A 19322-nucleotide genomic window follows, 5' to 3' on the forward strand; every position below is an offset into this window, starting at 1 on the left:
CGATGAGCTTTGTAAAAATCGACGTGTTTCAGAAAGGCAGGGCTTAGAGGAGAAACAATAATGTACAGTATGTGGAAAATAATGTGTTTTTTTAACCTTAAACCGCATAAACACATTTCATTACACCAAATACACAAAATAATGTTCTTTTTTAGCAATGTCATATGACCTCTTTAACAACATCATGCACTGATTGCGTGAAGGGGTATGAGTGGTTATGAACGAATGAATGAAACGCATTTGTCCATGTTTCACTCCGTCTCGAATCGTGCTCGCGGAAAGCGCTTGAGAAACAGTGCCTCTTCCGCGGCTCGGTACGCTTTCAACTCGTTTTTTTAGTCTCGAGCAAGACTGTACGACATTCACATTACATGATTTGACTGATTTTTACGTAGAAAGGGCGACAGCGCACCGCATTAAAATAATTTTTTTTTTAAAGTTTTTGTTCAAAATTCAAAATTCAAAAACGAAACTAAAATTATTCATCTTTAAGAGCAAGGGGGCCCCCTGGTGTTTCGGGGGCCCTACGCAGCTTGTGTATTTTGCGAATAGGGAGGATCGGCTCTGACTGTTTCAGAAAGGATGATTCATCTGAACTCATGAGGTCTCTTTGTATGGTTCGTTAAAAGAACTGGCTCATAAGAGTCATTTGCTAATGAATCGTTCAACACTGTTCGCGCTGTACGTTTGCGTGTATGTTTCTGGGCACACTCATGATAAAGCCTAGGCTACACACAAATTTCTAACCGTTGTTTTGCTTTATACGTCTTTATACATTCAATTCAGATTTCGAACTTAACTCGAGTCGCCGCTGAATAGTTTGGCATCAAACACTTACAGTAAGCGAACAACTAAAAACGTTTTGTGTACTTTTTAGCCCTTTGTTAAATCTTTGCCCATTCAATGACCTGAATCAATACTACTTGAATGATGTTAATAAAATTAAATGTTGTTAGTAATATTGATTTGCACTGGAGCAAAAGAAGTGTAGGCTACTTGTTGATGCTACATTGCTTCATTTGAAAATAAGTCTACATAGTTAAGAACATGCATTTCCCAATAATTATTTTAAATGTATAAAAGGGAGAAATTCCAGTTTGTCTATGCATTCAATATGTAACTGTTAGTGCCCAAGCAACAACGCCATACCATATTTTGGATAATTCCTGTTAAAATACTGTTTTAGCTAACCAAACACATTGGACATACATAAAATTGCATTAAAAAGAGCTATGGTTTGTCTGACAGTAATAAAATGGCAGATAAGAACAACTGTCATTCAAGTGGGATTGATCCATAATGCGTAGTGAAGAAGTAGCTAAACTGAAGTGTAAAAGTTGTAATGTGTGTAACATATATTCCAGGGAGGGATAAAGAAATAAAGATAAAAGCCTGATAGGGAACATGTATGCAGTAGATTAACACAACATTATGTAACTTGGTATAATGTGCACTGTTATACCCAATTGAAAAAATGGCTGGCATTTGGAACACAAACGTGCTGCCAAAAGGATAGTTCACGTAAAAATAAAATAGTCATGATTCACTTGCCTTAATATTGTTCTAAATCTAAACCAGTTTGGATTTGTCTACCATATTTTGCAAAATTGTATCATTGTTCCTTTCTTACAGTTAAAATGAATAGGGACTGAGCATTTCAAGCTTCAGAAAGGACACCATTATAATATCATAAAAGAGGACCATGTGACTTGTGTGCTATAATACCAATTCTTCTGAACTCCCACAATGCATTCAATAAATAGTTTTGTGAGGAACAGACATCATTCATTGATTCATGAACAGATCATATAGCTTCAGAAGACTTTGCAATGGCTCCCTGTTATGATTTTTTGTGGTACTTTTGCATCCTTGAAAGCATCAACACGCCGTCATTGTATTGGAAAAGAGCAACCACAGTTCTTCAAAATTTCTCCTTTCTGTTCAACGAAAGAAAGAAAATCATATGGGTTTGGAACTGCAAGATAACTGTGCAGAGATGAGAAGCTAAAAGACAAATAATGACAGATAAAATAAATCCAACATAAACAGAATTCAAGCATTTATTTATCCAGTAGCAGCTTCTAGTCGCTTTGCTAAATCCTGGCAAACTGTATTTTATCCAGTGCATGTGAGTCTGAATGAGAGAGAGAGAATAAAAGCTGGTGGCTGGTCCTCACAGGCAGGATTCAGCACAGCACACCAGCCGTCGCTTGCTGTATCTCCAGCATGGAGTTGGCAGCAGCTCAGTGATTTCTGACAAAATTACCATCTGTAACAGCCTGGAACTGGACACTACACACTACCACTCCCCACACACACCTCACCTCCACCGGATAAACAGCACCCAGGGGGGAAATCAGAGCAGCCACTCGCTTTCTTTTCTCTTTTTCTAAGATTTTTACACAGATAGATTTTTACATACAGTTTTTTGTAAGCCAGTTCCCAGAATAGCACTTTTCAAATCTCTTTCTCTTCTTTTTCTGCCTTTCTCATTAGTTTAATTCCTTTCCATTTTCATTTTATTAAAAATTCAAAATGCATATAAGCTCTATAATACCTGGTTAGCCAATCATATAAGCCGTAAATGCCATGTGACTACATACTCTCAAGCCGCAGGAACATGGCATGGTGACTGACCACACAAATCCAAACACTCTAGTATCAATATATACCAAGAGCAACCCACCAGTTACTTGTGTTCCAACGCAGGACTAAATTAGTACAAAATGTCATGCTGCATTAAATGCTGCTAAACACCATGTTGGCGGGCGTGTGTATGTGTGTGTTCTGTCACTTTGCTGTGTCATGCTGGTTTTTGGATGTGGTGTTGAAGAGCCGTGATAGCCGTGGTTCCTGCTGTTTAACAGTAGCGTGGGATGGTGTTTGCAACCCGGTGCTTTATGTTGATACTCCAAAGTGAATCATCAGTGTCGCCGCAGCTGAGATTCTGATTAGCCCTGTCATGCTTCAACTGTCTATCAAATGAGGCTGTTAGTGTATACTTTATGCCTGTCCAATACATATAGAGCCATCTTCTCTAATGAAGTTATGTCATAAGCATCCCTTCCCCCCACCTCGCTTGGCAAATAATCACTTGCTTCCCCTTTTCTTTGGATAATGCATAATATTATTACACCATATGGGTAAGTGAAGGAGAGATGGTGGAGGAAGAGTAAGAGACCAAGGGAAATTAATAAGAAATATTGTATAGCATGAATTTTGTTTCATGTAAATGACCAGGCAAATGAATGGGAAACGCAGAATTGCGAGGTTGTGATGTCCAGATGAAAGAGGATGGAAAGCAGCTCTGCAATATTTTGTTGCGAATGGTATTGCAAAGTAATTCTATTGCAGTATTTTAGTAATATTTGTTATATATATATATATATATAAAACAGAGCTTATAGTCAGCTAATGTAAAGCTAATGACTCACCCTCTGTGGTTTGCTATATACAAATTCATTATTTTCTAGGTAGCATTCATAAATAAATAATATAAGTTGTGTAATGTGATGCAAGTGTATTCCCTTTTGCTTATCCACTTGTACAACAAAAAAAAAGAGCTTTTTCCTTTTGTACATTGTTTATTTGTTTTGGCTACTTTTTTAACATATATGTGTAATAATAGAGTGTTCATTCAATTTCAGGCACTTTTTGACATTTATTAAAACTGACAGGCCTTTTTTTTTAGATTTACTTTAGCTGTTTTTGCCTGTATTACGATAGGACAGTATTTTAGACAGGAAGTGAAGTGGGACGGGGGATTGGAAAAGGTCTGCAAGCCGGGACTCAAACTCAGCACAGACCTTTAACAGATTTTTTGTTAAGACACGTTAAAACTGTCCAGGAAACATATATTTTTGATTCTTTTCAAATGTTGTTTTGTTTAGATTGTGTAGTAATCTTAAAATATACAAATCCATCAGAAAAAAATATGAGTTACTGTATTACATTCTAAAAAAAAAAGAAAAAAAAAAGAAAGAGAAGAAACTAAAAAAGAAAAGACGGCAATGATTATAATATTTAATTTATGAAATGTATTTTATTTTTGATTACAATCTCAGTTTTTGCCATCAAGTAACAAATGATTTTTTTTCTAAATTTAGTGTACTTTATCAATGAGACAACAGTCTCAGAAGAGCAGCCGGAGATGAAATTTGAGACATGATTTGTGAAGTACAATCAAGGTAAATATATTTTCTATAGTGCATTATTTACAATAAAATCAATTAAGTGAAAAAAAAAATTAAATGTGGAATACAGTACATAATAAATGCTAAAAATGACACTGATGGAAATGTTCTGGAAAGTTTCTGTATGTGCATAGACAGTTGGACATTTTAGTGGACAGATAAAACATTGAAAGTGTTAAAAGTGTGTTTTATTTTGAACTGCAAAGGATCCAAAGTGCCTATAGTTGAAAAACACCCAACACACCTGACCGCTCAATTCAGAAGTATGAGCTTTCCATGTGTACTTGAAAGCAGAATAATTTCCTATTCCTACCAATGCTTCTTGCTGATCTCAGATCAGAGATAATACCGCAGTAGCAAAACTAACACATACACAATCAGACACACACAAACCTGAGCTTTGCAACCTCTTTGTGTCAGTGGAATTTTTATCAGGATTTGCGTGGGTGAAATCAATACAAGCTTTTACCGGGTCTTGGGAAAAGTTCAGCAAATTCCACCACAGTCCTCTGAACCGCTAAAGGAGACGTGACAGCAAAGATAAATAAAAGGCCACACACACTCCAGAACACACACTCACTGTACAAGTGTTACAAAGCAGTTCATTTTGAGTTTGACATGATGAAGCATGTGAATTTGAGACTGGCTGTCTTTTTAACCCACCGGCGTGACATTTATACAATACAAACCTTTAACTAATATCCTTCGCAGTGGAAACTCATAACAAGCCAGCCTACCCCTCCAGATAATCGTTTTTAAATTACCCTTTTCCTTGAGAGATTTCTTTCATTTGAATTTCACTGTGGGGGACGAATCAGCTGGTCCTAAGAAACTGTTCTTAGCGTGGTCACAGCTTACCACAGCTACTAGTCTGTTTACAAGCAACTTTAACGTTTAGCTTCCCTTTCACTTGTTTCTAAAATGAACACAAAGTAGGCCGGAGGGACTGTGCTTATAAAACATTCAGCTTTTGTTCTTCTCCTCTAGTCTCATAAATAAACGTGCAATGCGAGTAAACCTTTTATAGAGTAGCAAACACATTTTATTTGCCAAAGTCCTGTAGTGACCAAAGCTTCTCTAAAAATAAGGATGAGGTGAGCGTCAATACAATGCTATGAGATGGACAGTGAAGCGTTCAAAGTATAACAGTCACAAGGAAAAAGAGAGCAAACACCGTCTTCAAGCTGTTTTACATGAGCAAGTTTAAATGTCAAGTGAGTTATGCATATTAAATATTCATGACTAATGCATTATCTGGAATATATGTGAGGCCTGAGAAAGGTGGTCTATTCTGATCTGACCCTTCAGGTCTCTGAGGCATCTTCATGTGCAGAAGAAACAGCTGTGCTCTGGATAGCGATGCTAAATTAGTTCAGTTGTTCTCAACTGGTGGGTCATGGCCCAAAAAATGGGTCACAGGTCTGTGCTTTTGGTATTGTGGACAGCAGGGAAACATGCAAAAACCTAGCATGGCAAAAAACTAGACTTATGAACTTTTAAAAGAGATATATTTTGTTGTTGGCATCAAAATTGAGCATCCAACCAAATTCTGTTGTATTTTGGCAGAAATTCATCTGCCACCTGGTAGAAGCTAGTGAAATTAGGCCAACATAGACATGTTGTTTGACACAACCCTTTATCTCTGAAAGAAGAAAAAATTGCAAACATACCAAAATGCATTAAAGGGGTCATATGATGCGATTTCAAGTTTTCCTTTCTCTTTGGAGTGTTACAAGCTGATTGTGCATAGATAAGATCCCTGAAGTTGCAAAGACTAAAGTCTCAAAACCAAAGAGATATTCTTTATCAAAGTTAAGACTCTGCCACGCCCCCCTAAAACGGCTCGTTCTAACACGTCCCCACATATCTACCTCACTATGTGGAAATATTTGCATAATGCGGCCCAAATGTGCATGCAAAGAAAGAAGGCGTGGTTTCAGTAACCGCAGTTAGTGTTGAAGCAGCCATGTCAGGGAGACCCTGTGTGTTTCTAGGCGAAAGCAAAAACACTTTATTTGGCCTTCCGGAAGTAGATGCATTTAGGAATCTTTAAGATTACTTACAACAGAACAGCAATGCATTTTATGGACGACCGTTTCGTGAACCTAGGAGAGGAGGTAATTCTGACTTTGCTATGACAATCTGGCGCTTCTGAATCAGCTACTGTTTTGTTATTAGTGCGTGCGTGCGTGCGCGCGCGCGCGCGTGTGTGTGAGAGAGAGAGAGAGAGAGAAAGGGTCACTCACAGTGGAGTCAGCTGTCTTAACCGTGGCTTGTGTACTGCAAACACATACCAGCTTCATCACTGTGTCTGTCACGCGACTCTGTTCCCCTTTCGGGCTCTGTCTTTACATTTATTTATTAAGATGAAGCTCGCGATTATGGTAAGGGGCGTTACATTTCCGACGAGTGCTTGCGGTGTTCGGCCAATCACAATGCACTCAGGGTTTCTGCAGACTTGAACAAGTTAAATTTAAGACTTTTTAAGACCTTTTTAATACCACCTTATATGAAATTTAAGACCTAAACCTGTAATGGAAATACAAATTTTATTACATACACATAGAGGACCTACAATAATGTACAGTATTTGAAAAATAATGTGTTTTTTGAACATTAAAGCATGTCAACATATTCTGTTACACCAAATACACAAAATAATGATCTTTTAAACTGCATCATATGGCCCCTTTAAGTTTACTTGCATGGAGAATAAACATGGTTGGTTTGTGCTGCTGAGAGACATTTAGTTACTAAATATAAATGCATCATTCATTCATTCATTCATTCATCAAACAAAACCAGTTGAGAGCCACTGAATTAATCATAGATGAAAGATGTAATTAATTTATGCAATTCAGACATAATCTTGTTATAATTCACTCTAATTAAATTTACCTTTTAGCTATCAATATGCTTACGTGTTCCTTTGTTTGGGGGAAAAATGCATGAATTTCATTGCATTCGATGACAAAATATCAATCCAAATGGCAGCTGCAACTGCAAGCTAATTTTCTAATAGCTAACTTTTCCTAGTCGTTTTTGCAATTACTTTAAACCAACTGGTCCCTGGGTGATTTTTAATGGATGTATGAAATCAGTTCCCCTCAAGGTGTCCTAGCAGAGTAGCCACAGGTATTAATAGTTAATGTGATGAAATGCATGTTCCAAAAAGGATTGACTACCAGAAAGTGTTGCAGTACGTTTTGTATATTATCTTATGTTGTATAATTTTAAACCTATACACCTCTTTTTGTTAAATGTTTTTCTAGTTGTAAAGTGTTGTGCTAGGTTTCTAAGTTTCTATAAAAAATAAATGGGTTTATTAAACCAAGAAATTCATATTTTGCTAACGCAATAGTAATATTGTGATATTATATATTTTTTTCTTTCATAGCAAAGCTGAAATTTCAGCATCATTACTCCAGTCTTCAGTGTCACATGATCCTTCAGAAATCAGTGCACTATGATGATATGCTCAAGAAACATTTCTTATTATTATCAATGTTGAAAACGGTTTTTGCTGTGTAATATTTTTGTAGAAACCGTGGTACATTGTTTGTCAGGATTCTTTGATGAATAGAAAGTTCAAAAGAACAGCATTTATAAATGTGCCCTGTCACTTTTTTTAATGAGTTTAATGAATTTAATGAGTCTTTTGCTGAATAAAAGCATTCATTTTTCTCAAAAAAAAAAAAAAAAAAGCTTACTGACCCCAAATATTTGAACGTTAGTGTATTTGATGGAAATAAATTGTTTTCTTCTGTGTTTTAATATATGTTTACATAAGGAAGCTTGAACTGAATTACCTGTCATACTAAAAATGTCCAAAGCATGGCAGCATGACCTGGGCAACATAAGTAGCTGCTGATAATGAATAGACTCTGCGTAAGCTTTAATGAAGTCGTGCCTGTATAGGTCAAGCTGTGATGTTTTCTCCCCCCGGACTAACACTGTGTGCCTGTGATTGTGTTTTCTCTCTGCAGAGCCACAGCTAAAAGGCATCGTCACCCGTCTGTACAGCCAGCACGGCTACTACCTGCAGATGCTGCCGGATGGCACCATGGACGGCACAAGGGACGAGAACAGCTGCTTCTGTAAGCGCGTGTTCTTTCTCACTCACTATTCACGGCTGACAGGCGCAGTGTGACCTCTGGTTGGGTCAGTTGTAGAAACTATTGAGGAGTGTCTGCTTGTGTCCGTCCCTGTGACCGCTAGACAGACATAAAATGAACTTCTGTTGTTCATGACGTTCATTTCTTAAAGGGGTCATATGATGCGATTTCATTTTTTCCTTTCTCTTTAGGAGTCTCCTCACGTACATGTTCTGTCTGTCTGTCTGTTATAATTAATTTGAGAGCCCAGTGTTGGCATATGTCTGGTATGTCAGGCCTAAGGCCAGGTGTATAACACTTAGCCCATGGTCACTGGTGCCACAATGGGGATTCACATTTAGCAATATAATTGAAGATCACATGCCATAGCATTAATATTTGTCTGGACTAGAATTAAGGGACCTAGCCAAAGCAGATAATTAGAAGAGGATGTTCACATTTTCTTGGCCATGTTGTGTTTTTTAATTTAGATGTCTAGAAGTAATTCACTTATTCACTCTGCAGGATGTTGTACATTGTTAATAGGGTTGTGCGCGATATGTATCATCTACGATAATTTCGTAATTGTTGTTTTAACACTGTCCGAGCTGACATTATAAAGTATGTCATTCAAATTGCAAAAACAAAATGTTTGTGAGCAATACACAGTGGTGTTTCGTTATTGAATGAATCTGCATTTTTGAATAAATCATTTAAGTGAATGATTCAGTAACACATTCAATGACCCATTAATTAAAGGATAAGTCCACTTTCAGAATAAAAAATTCCTGATAATTTACTCACCCCCATGTCATCCAAGATGTTCATGTCTGTCTTTTTCAGTCGCAAAGAAATTACGTTTTTTTTGAGGAAAACATTCCAGGATTTTTCTCCATATAGTGGACTTCAATGGTGGCCAATGATTTCAAGGTCAAAAATGCCTTTTTAATGCAGCTTCAATGGGCTCTACACGATCCGAGCCGAGGAATAAGGGCCTTATCTAGTGAAACGATCGGCAATTTACTTAAAAAAAAAAAATTATATATGTGTATATATACATATATATATATACACACACTTTTTAACCACAAATGTTTAAAAACCGTGTGACCTTTCCAGCATGATTACGTAATGTGTGAAGACGCGCAATCGCAGAGCTAGAGCAAGCCAAGCATTTGTGGTTAAAAAGTGTATAAATATATATATATTTATTTTTTTCAGAAAATGACTTATCGTTTCACTAGAAAAGACCCTTATTTTTCGGCTGGGATCATGTAGAGACCTTTGAAGCTGCATTTTGGACCTTGAAATCGTTGGCCACCATTGAAGTCCATAGAATGTTTTCCTCCAAAAAAATAATTAATTTCTTTGCGACTGAAAAAAAAAAAAATTAACATCTTGGATGACATTTTTATTCTGTATGTGGACTTATCCTTTAAGACATGTGACTTGCCGTCACCTACTTGCAGCTTTATCTTTAAAAATATCATTTAATTTTTATAATGATTTCATATTTCAATGTTAAATAATTTATTTTTAAAATATTGAATATAAAGAAAATGAAAAATACAATTTTAATATTGTTTATGCAATTTATATGCTTATGCTTACTGTATTTGCATTAAAGTGTTAGTTCACCCAAAAATGAAGATTCTGTCATTCTGTCACCCTCATGTTGTTCCAAACCTGTAAGACCTTCGTTCATCTTCGGAACACAAATTAAGATATTTTTGATGAAATCCGAGAGCTTTCTGACCCTGCATAGACAGCAACACAACTACCACGTTCAAGGTCCAGTAAGGTATTAAGGACATTGTTAAAATAGTCCATGTGACATCAGTGGTTCAACCTGAATTTTATGAAGCTACGAGAATACTTTTTGTGTACAAAGAAAACAAAAATAACTTTATTCAACAATTTCTCTTCTTCCATGTCGGTCTTTGAGAGTACCATGTCATGTGTGTGCATTTCTGGGCATAGTAGTTAGTAGTTGCGTTACTGTTTATGGAGGGTCAGAAAGCTCTCGGATATCATCAGAAATATCTTAATTTGTGTTCCGAAGATGAACGAAGGTGTTACAGGTTTGGAAAGATGATTAAATGGATGCTCAGAATTAAATCATTTTTAATTAGAGTTGCCTTTTTGTGGCTTGCGAGCAACCACTGGTGATACAACAAAGTTGAAGAGAGTTTTACTGTATGTAAATAAGGAATTATGCACCGCAGTGGCCACCAATGGAAGTGTGACAGTGGAAGTCAGGTAATTTTTCCTGTAGTTCAGTGTAGAACACCTATTAGCAACTGACAGCATCACAACTTCACAAACTCAAATTCAGAGTGAATGTACCTTAAGCAAACCAAAAAAAAAAAAAAACATTAAAATATAGATTTTTAACAGTGTATAGTATTTTGGAGTCAACCAAAGATTGCATTTCTGGAAGTCAATTCTTCTGTACAGGTTCAGCCTGAGGCCTCAGTGGTACAATGTTGTATTTTATGTTGAGTCACCATATCATGCTGTTCATGAAGGGGAAGAGACAGTAAAGGAGAGAGAAAAACATTCCAACGAGAGCAGACACATGATGTGTCATGAATTCTTGTGCTTTTTGTGCTCTATGTGAGTTTTTTTTTGAGTGTACGAGTAACGGATTGAGAAGTATTTGATTGGGATGGCAGTTGTCAGGGTGCACAAGTGTAGCACATTCCTGCCTGGGTTGTCAGGGACTAGCTTACATGTCATGCTTGTCTACTGAAATGACTGTCGCACATATTAAATAACCATATGACTGTGGCATCCCATGAACGTTGTGACAGGGCAGTCTGATGTGAATCCTAAACACTTCACGCCCAATGAGGTGTATTTGATGGTGCTAAATTGTTACGATACTGTCCGACACCAATTAGATACTGTCATATATCTGTCAAACTCCAGCGGGAAATCTCACTGAAGACTAATTGCGGAAATATTTACCCAGTGTTCCTCAGCCTGTGTGGGAATATCTCTCTCCCTCTCATTGCCTTTTATTTTGCATGATTTTATCTTCTGTTATCTCTCAGAAGCATTAACTGTGTGATGTTCCATGAATGATCCATATCAAACACAATCCATCTTTCTATCAAGGACAACAGACGTAGGACAGATAGTCCCTCCTGTATAACTTCCCCAACCTCATGCCATTATCTTTTCCATCCCTGTCAGTTTTACATCAGCTCTTCTGTGTCGCTCTCATCTTCATCTCTGTTATCCTGTTTCATCCTAAGTCACGATGTCCCTAGTCTCGCAAAGCCAGACTTTTGACTCAAGGCAAAAAGTCTGGTTGTCATTGCAGCTTATTCTACCCAAGAAACGCGCACTTATAATGGAAAAGACAGTTTGACTGACATCTAAAGCAACCAAACACTGTTTCTACCTGCATATTCCATTCTCTCTGACACCTGACACACATTGAGTGTTTAATCTATTTCTCTGAGCATGAATTTCTCTGATTTCATCCCACAGCACAGTTCAACTTGATTCCTGTGGGTCTGCGGATAGTGGCGATTCAGGGAGCGAAAACTGGCTTCTACCTGGGCATGAACAGCGAGGGATTCCTCTACACCTCCGTAAGTGACTGAATGCTCTTTTAAGGATTGATGTTTATCATAATTAGGATCATTATGCCGGTGTCCTCCATGTGTCTCCACAATAATGATTCACGGATAATTGACGATGTGCAGCTTTTTGAGGGGTAAATAATTATGCATGAGTGTTTAATTACTCTCCTTATAATAAAGAGTTTGGTCAAACAGACTGGTGTGAAAGAGGATGGCGTAATTAGGATGATGCGGACTCTGTCTTTGGTTCTAAAAACCACAGGCAATAGGGCCTTTCGCACCGCGGGAACCTTTTCATAGTACCAGAACTAATTGTGGAACTACCCACTTTTTGGCGTTATAGCACAAAATTACCCATTTTGGACCTAGCAGTGAAGCTCTTGGACGCTCTCCATGGTGCTGAATTGCCAGGTTGCTCTCCATGGTGCTGAACTTCTCTGGCTGTATCAAAGTGTCCAATCCTGTTTACAGAGGGCCACCTTCCTGCAGAGTTTACCTAATTAAACACACCTAAACCAGGCAAACAAGGTCTTTAGGACAGGTTTGAGCTAAACTCTGTGGGAAGGCGGCAGAATTGTTTTTCCAGATTTAAGAGTTCTCACACGCCAAATAAAATGGTTCAGTATGCAGTTCTATATACACTACTGTTGAAAAGTTTGAGATTTTAATGTTTTAAAAAAAGTCTCTTATGCTCACCAAGGGTACATGTATTTGATCAAAATACAGTAAAAACAGTAATACTGTGAAATATTATTACAATTTAAAATAACTGTTTTCTATTTTAATATATCTTAAAATGTAATGTATTCCTGTTATGCAAAGCTTAATTTTCAACATCCATTATTTCAGTATTTAGGCTCACATGAACCTTCAGAAATCATTCTAATATGTGATTTGGTGCTCAAGAAATATTTCCTATTATTATCAATGTTGATATTGTGTAAACTGTTATACTTTTTTTCAGGATTCATTGCTGAATAGAAGGTCCAAAAGAAGAGAATTTATTTAAAGTAGTCTTGGAAGTCTTTGGAAAATTATATAATGATAATGTCACTTTACTGTCACTTTTGATCAATTTATTGCATCCTCACTGAATAAAATAATAATTTTTTTAATATATACAGTATATATATATATATATATATATATATAGACACATACATTTTGAATGGTACTGTATTTTGCCACAAAGTGTTCCAAAAAAAAAAAAAAAACCTAATTAGAAAATCCCAAAAGTTATACATTCTTTTTTTTTCTTTCTTTACAAATCTCTTGTGGTTCTGGAGACACTTCGAACCCTGTGTTAAGCGTGCTAGAAACCCTATAGCCATATTGGATATGTGCCGTTAATGTTCCCAAAGGTCAAGCTTTCCCATAAAAATAAATACAATAACAAAGGATTAGCCCATGCAGTGTGACCAATTACCCAAATTGTGCTTGATGTGGAGTAGAGTGGAAAGCAGCAGCATTAGCAGGCAAGGTGGAGCAGATATTTAGACTGTGTCACGGCTAGAGCAGGATAAAGAGAACAGAGAGCGTGATGAGACAGCACGCAGAGAGAGATATTGAGTGTGTGTCTGTTAAGCTGTGTATATGTGTGTGTGAGCGTGCATCCCAGAGCTGCCGATTAGAATGGGGGATGAGAGAGCTTTTGTCTCCTGCCTCTCTGTGAACTGAGGAATGAGGGGATTTTCTTCTCAGAAGTGGAGAGAGGCATTTGGTTCAAAGGCAACTGCCTTTAATTCAGAGCCTGCATCGCTTACCGATGCACTGTAAGCTTTGGGACATCCTGTCCTGTGTCTGCTATCCTAAACTGTCCCTCCTCCCCCTGTCTTAGGCCTGGTCTGTCCGTCCTGTCCTGTCCCTGTCATTTTCACCATTCCCTTTCATTCGGACTCGTCCTTAACAGCTTTGTCCTTTCCTTGCTACTGTAACCATCTGAATTTGTCCTCTCTGTGCCCTATTTCAGTCTTTGGCACTCAAACAAACATTATTTTTTGCTTCCAGTCGTATCAAAGAACATTACATTGAATTCTGGGTAAATTATGTGCGACGGGATGGTTTATTTTAATCAATGTCAGAGGGGTTACATACGCAGATTAATTTGGGAATGATATCTATGTTTACAATGCTGCTTAACTGGCATCTGGATGCAGGAAATCAGGGAAATAATTTTGTTATATCACCAGTCTGTGCATAAGATTGTTTATGCATAGGGTTTATATGCAAGTGCAAGTGTGTGTATGATAACCATCGGCTTAGAGAAAGTGTGTGTAACTGAACAGACAAATGTGAGACTCGGAGGACACAGCCAATGGGGAAACACCTCACTCCCCAGGGCTTTTTTTCCTCCGCATGCTCCTGTCCCCTCCCCTCCTCTCCTCACTGCAGTTAAAGAGAAGGTCATGCATAATATGCCACTATATTGTCAAGCTCTGTAAGTATCTCATTGTAATAAGCCCACGTAAATTAGACGAGCTGCCTCAGGGATTGTGCTCTTCTGCCATATAATGGATTTCATACATCCCCTTGTGCAGACATTCCTCATGTCCTCATGCAGCATTTGGTGCAAAGCCTATAATGACCATTAAGGTTTAAAATGCACCATCGGATCTGAAAGGGGCAATTCAGATGCATGATTTAAAAGGTTAAAATCCACAAAATTTGCACTTATGACAATATGCTTTTTGAAAATGGCACATCTACAAAACAAAAACGTTAAGAGTAAGACTTTTCATAGCTATCTTAAAGTACTCTCCTTTTTTATCTATTTAGTATTTAATGCTGGACGTCACCTGTATGGAACAGATGTTTAATGGTAATGTTAACCTTAATTTATTTATTTTACTGTTAACAGCTAAAGCAAAATGTTGAAGCCCTTATCATCAAAATCTGATGAAAATTGTCTATGATGGTTATTTGCATCCACTAATGTAATTAGAAATCACATAATTTAATAGATTTAATTTTAATATATTAGTTTAATCTGCTCTGTTTAATGAAATAGAAACATTATAACACAGAAAGGCCTGGGAGAAAAAAGGAAAAGAAAAATAGAAAATGTCTGGAAAAGTAATTTAATGGAATCTTAATATTCATGATCAAAATATTTCAGCAGCTAAGTATTTCTCTTGTGTTAAGCAAAACCTACTTGCAAACAAATCGTTCTTTGATTATTTTCTATTAATTGATCAAATGGTTCACAAAAAAAGCCTTAATGGTTTATGAAAATGTGAAGGGTCAATTCTGTCATAATCATTTCACATATTAGATTTTATTTCTTCTACTGGAAACAAAAGGAGATATTTAAAGTATTTTTACAGTATAAAACACCACCCATTTTCATTGCATGGAAAAGAGCAGTTCGAAAACATATCCTTTTGAAAGAAAGAAAAGAAAAAAAAAGAAAGAAAGTCTCATGGTTTGGAACAACATGAGGATGAGTGAATGATGACAGAATTTACATTTCTGGCTACTATTCCATTTCCAAGTTCCAACCATACAGAGATCAGCACTGAGCTAAAAGCTTTTCTGAAGCCTTCATTGTTCTGCATGTTTAATTATCCAGGCACTAGCTGTGTGTGTGTGTGTGTATGCGCTTGGCACAGTAGCCCTGGAGAGCGATGGGGAACGGACTGCTGAGGGAACCTCCACGCTATTGGTCTACAGTAGAGGGGGTTGTGTGGGCATCGAGATCTGTGATATACCTGTTGTGAAGTTAGGAAAATGGTTTCAAGATAAAAATAGAGCCGGTCCCGTCCTGACCCATTTTATAGACAATATGCTCTGGAAAAACCCTCCTGGGCTGAACGAGAGAGGGTGAGAAAGAGAGCACGAGAAAGATATGGGGAGTGGGAGGCGGTGACACAGTTGTAAGGTTCTTGACAGAAATAGTTGTGGGCCTGTTGCCATGATCAGCCATTATTCAGGCGACACAGGCTTCGATTTAAAACTCCTCGTTCCAAACAAAGTTTCCACCAGATAACTTGCGGTATAATGGCATTGTCTGAGCACAATAGGTGCATGTGTGGGTGTGTGTGATTGTGTGACCTCAGACAAGACATGTATAATGTGTGTTGTGGTGCCTTTATCTCAGGTTTGATAAATGGTTTCTATAGTCTCTCTCCTCCACAGATGGTATTGAGATTCAAAATGCTCCCGTCACTGAGATGCAATCACACCCATCACACTGCAGACTCAAAGAGACATGTAGTTTCTAAAGGCAAATGAAAAGCCAGAGACTTACTGATATGAATCCAAACTAGAACATACAATTGCTTCCAAACACACCTCATTCCCAGCATCACCTCACATGCCGGCGAGGGATGGGGAGAGAGAGCGAGAGCGAGAGAGAAACAGAAGTGTAAGTGATTCAGTAATCTTCTCTTTTCCCCTTGCAGGTAATGAACTGCAGATTGTAGCTGTTCATCCCCATAAACCCTCTGCGGCATTTTAAGCTGCCTCCATTTCCCATAAGCCCCCTTATGAACCCTAGTACCCTTCAGTTGATAATCTTGTTATTCTGTGGCCTCTCTGTCTTTGCCAAAGGTAATCTTATTAGTATTCCTACAGATTTTTAAACATGTTGATAGACACTAATATGTAAAATATCATGTAGATTAAATTTAGTGAAGTATATATAATACATTCAAAATTTTGGGGTTGGTAAGATTTTTTAAATGTTTTTGAACTAAGGCTCTTATGGCCTACAATTAAATTGTACGTAATTGTACGTCTTAAAATGAATGAAGTATAGCTGAATTTAGAATTTTCATCCTCAATACTCTAGTCTTCAGTGCCACATGATCCTTCAGAAATCATTCTGATATGCTGATTTGGTGCTGAAGAGCAGTGGTTCCCAACCCTGGTCCTGGAGGCACCCCAACACTGCACGTTTTGCATGTCTCTTTAATCAAACACACCTGATTCAGGTCATCAGCTCATTAGTAGAGACTCCAAATTGGTGTGTTAGAGAAAGGAGACATGCAAAATGTGTAGTGTTGGGGTGCCTCAAGGACCAGGGTTGGGAACCACTGCTCAAGAGACATTTCTTATTATTATCAATTATTATCAAAGATTTTGCAACATTAGTGTCTTCACTGTCACTTTCGATCAATTTAATGCATCCTTAAAAAGTAAATAATAGGCATTATTCTGACAGTTATTTCAAACTGTAGGCTATACTACATTGCATGTCCTGTATTAAAATGGATATTATTGTATTGTTAATACTTTCTTCTGTAAAAATTTTAAAGTGTTATCCTTGCCAGTCTGATCAAATAATGAATTACTAACAGTTGATTTAACCAACAGTATATTCATCACACTGGAAATGAAAAGGTCAAGTTGAGTGCACTGCACAGTGGGATACAGTATCTCATGCTGTGTTCTGATTTTATACTGCACATTTTGGAAAATCTAGTTCATCCCAGCAATCTATGCATACAGAAATTGCACATATAGACCTTATGCATCAGAGAAACAAGCGTGCAGCCATCTTTAGAATTTTGTATATGAACTTCCATTTTTACGTTAGTGCTATAGCACCACTGTTGAAGAGTAATTAGCTGGGGAAGTGGATTTACTTATTGTAGAGTTAACGAAAGTTATCGTGCATTCTAATGTTCGTAGCAGATGGATGTCATAGCAAATGTCAGCAGACCGGAAAGATTTGAAAAACGAGCAGTTCATTCATAAATTCATGCAACCTTACCATCACGCTGTAGAAATGCAAACAGAAGACAGAAGACATGAGTGCAGCGCTAAATAAGGGACGGAGCTTCTCTAAAAACTTCAAGAAAATGTAAGAATAGTATGCTATTCTATGTGTTTCACACGTGACAGATTCATATGTGTCATTGGTTTCACAACAGTTCTAATCAATCTTTACACACACAACAGAATGAAAACATCAAGTCAAATTAGGTAAATGGGTTAATAAATCAATATGATGGTGTTAAATAATTAATCTCATTTATTGTAAATACAATTTAAACAACCAACTCGATTAATCTTTGAACCTCAACAGATTGGTAAACATTTGTACATCTGTAAAGTTGACAGTTTAGATGCTGTCAGTGCCTTGATATTGTAAATGTACGTGTGCTAGATGCACACTTAAATGAGAATAAAAATGAGATCCCATTACTTTGCCACATGCTTATTGGTAATACTTCCTTGCTGTCAGCCCTGCTCCAGATCATTCATTAAAACAGGAGATGCCATCTAACATCCCATAACATGAATCTTATTGACAGGGACCCTCCATTCATCACTCAAAACAAAGATAAATGTCATCAGCGATCTGGAATAGCCCCGCCCACCCTTACCAGCTGCACGACCATCAGTAAACGTCACCATAGGCAGAGCGTAAATGGATTATGACCTTGCCTGCATTCGTTCATCCATCCATTGATGTTTCCTAATGCAGCCCTGCATGCTTTATAGACTTATGTAATGTTGTATGCCACTGAACATCTGCTGAACACACAAACTTACATCAGTGAATGCGTCTTCCCACACATGTACGTATAAGTAGCAAGACACATTACACATATGCACTCAAGTACAAGGATTAACTGAGGCATAAACATATTGGGCCCCACACACACACACACACACACACACACACACACTCACTCACTCACTCACTCACTCACTCACTCACACACACACACACAAGCTCTCACTCATGAAACGTAAGCCCCATTAAGGAGCTTTATGTTTAGATATGATCATGGGCGAGACTGGTCCCAAATGACATATACAGACAGAGATTATGGCACCACTGGGGCCACTTTCGGTCAGACAGCATCAGATCTGCTGTGGAAACCAAAGAGTGTGGGTTAGCATGGTCCCCTGGCATTAGCCCCTGCTGGTGGATACCATTACTTTACTATCTTTCTCTATGGAATATTGCAGGGATGGCATATTTTTGTAGGCCAAAGCATGGAAACAAGTTAGCATTTTAGCACTTCTAGTGCCATCGTCCCAAAGTCAAAGGGTTTTTTCAAATGGGTTTTTGGTTCAATGCCTAAAATAAGGTCTGTTATTAGTACAAGCTCAAAATATTTTCATGTTTTATTCTACAGCATACCTCCAAGTGATATTTTTAAAGCTATTACTTGTCTCGAAAACAACCCAGGCTCATTCGAAATACGTGCCTCTAAATACATTTCTGCAGCACCGTTATTACGTGCCTTACTGCATGTTTCGCTGCAATTTCAAAGTGAAACGTCCAGTGAGTAGTGTTAAAACGCGGGTTCAATACGTGACCCTGGCACATTTTTGTTACGTTGATATAGGCACGTATTGCTGTATTTGTATTATGTTGCTTCAGGTACGTATTGCGGTGGTTCATAATTCAAATATCCATGGAGTGTCACTAAACGTTAATGCTCTATCGTGTTGGAAATATCCCCTACACCAAAACCAACCCTAAA

The 19322-nt window shown here is 37.6% G+C and overlaps 1 protein-coding gene across 1 annotated transcript in view; it reads left to right on the forward strand.

Annotated features, from left to right (window-relative positions):
* The window catches only part of LOC107720691 (fibroblast growth factor 11-like), a 60495-nt gene that overhangs the window by 27958 nt on the left and 13215 nt on the right, over positions 1-19322 (forward strand). Inside the window, exons 2-3 of the mRNA XM_016528487.1 lie at positions 8180-8290; positions 11786-11889. Coding sequence (XP_016383973.1) covers positions 8180-8290; positions 11786-11889 — 215 coding nt within the window. The remainder of the gene's footprint in view (positions 1-8179; positions 8291-11785; positions 11890-19322) is intronic.

The sequence above is a fragment of the Sinocyclocheilus rhinocerous genome, unplaced genomic scaffold (assembly GCF_001515625.1).
Source record: "Sinocyclocheilus rhinocerous isolate Xijiao unplaced genomic scaffold, SAMN03320098_v1.1 scaffold603, whole genome shotgun sequence".
Classification (NCBI taxonomy): Eukaryota; Metazoa; Chordata; class Actinopteri; order Cypriniformes; family Cyprinidae; genus Sinocyclocheilus; species Sinocyclocheilus rhinocerous.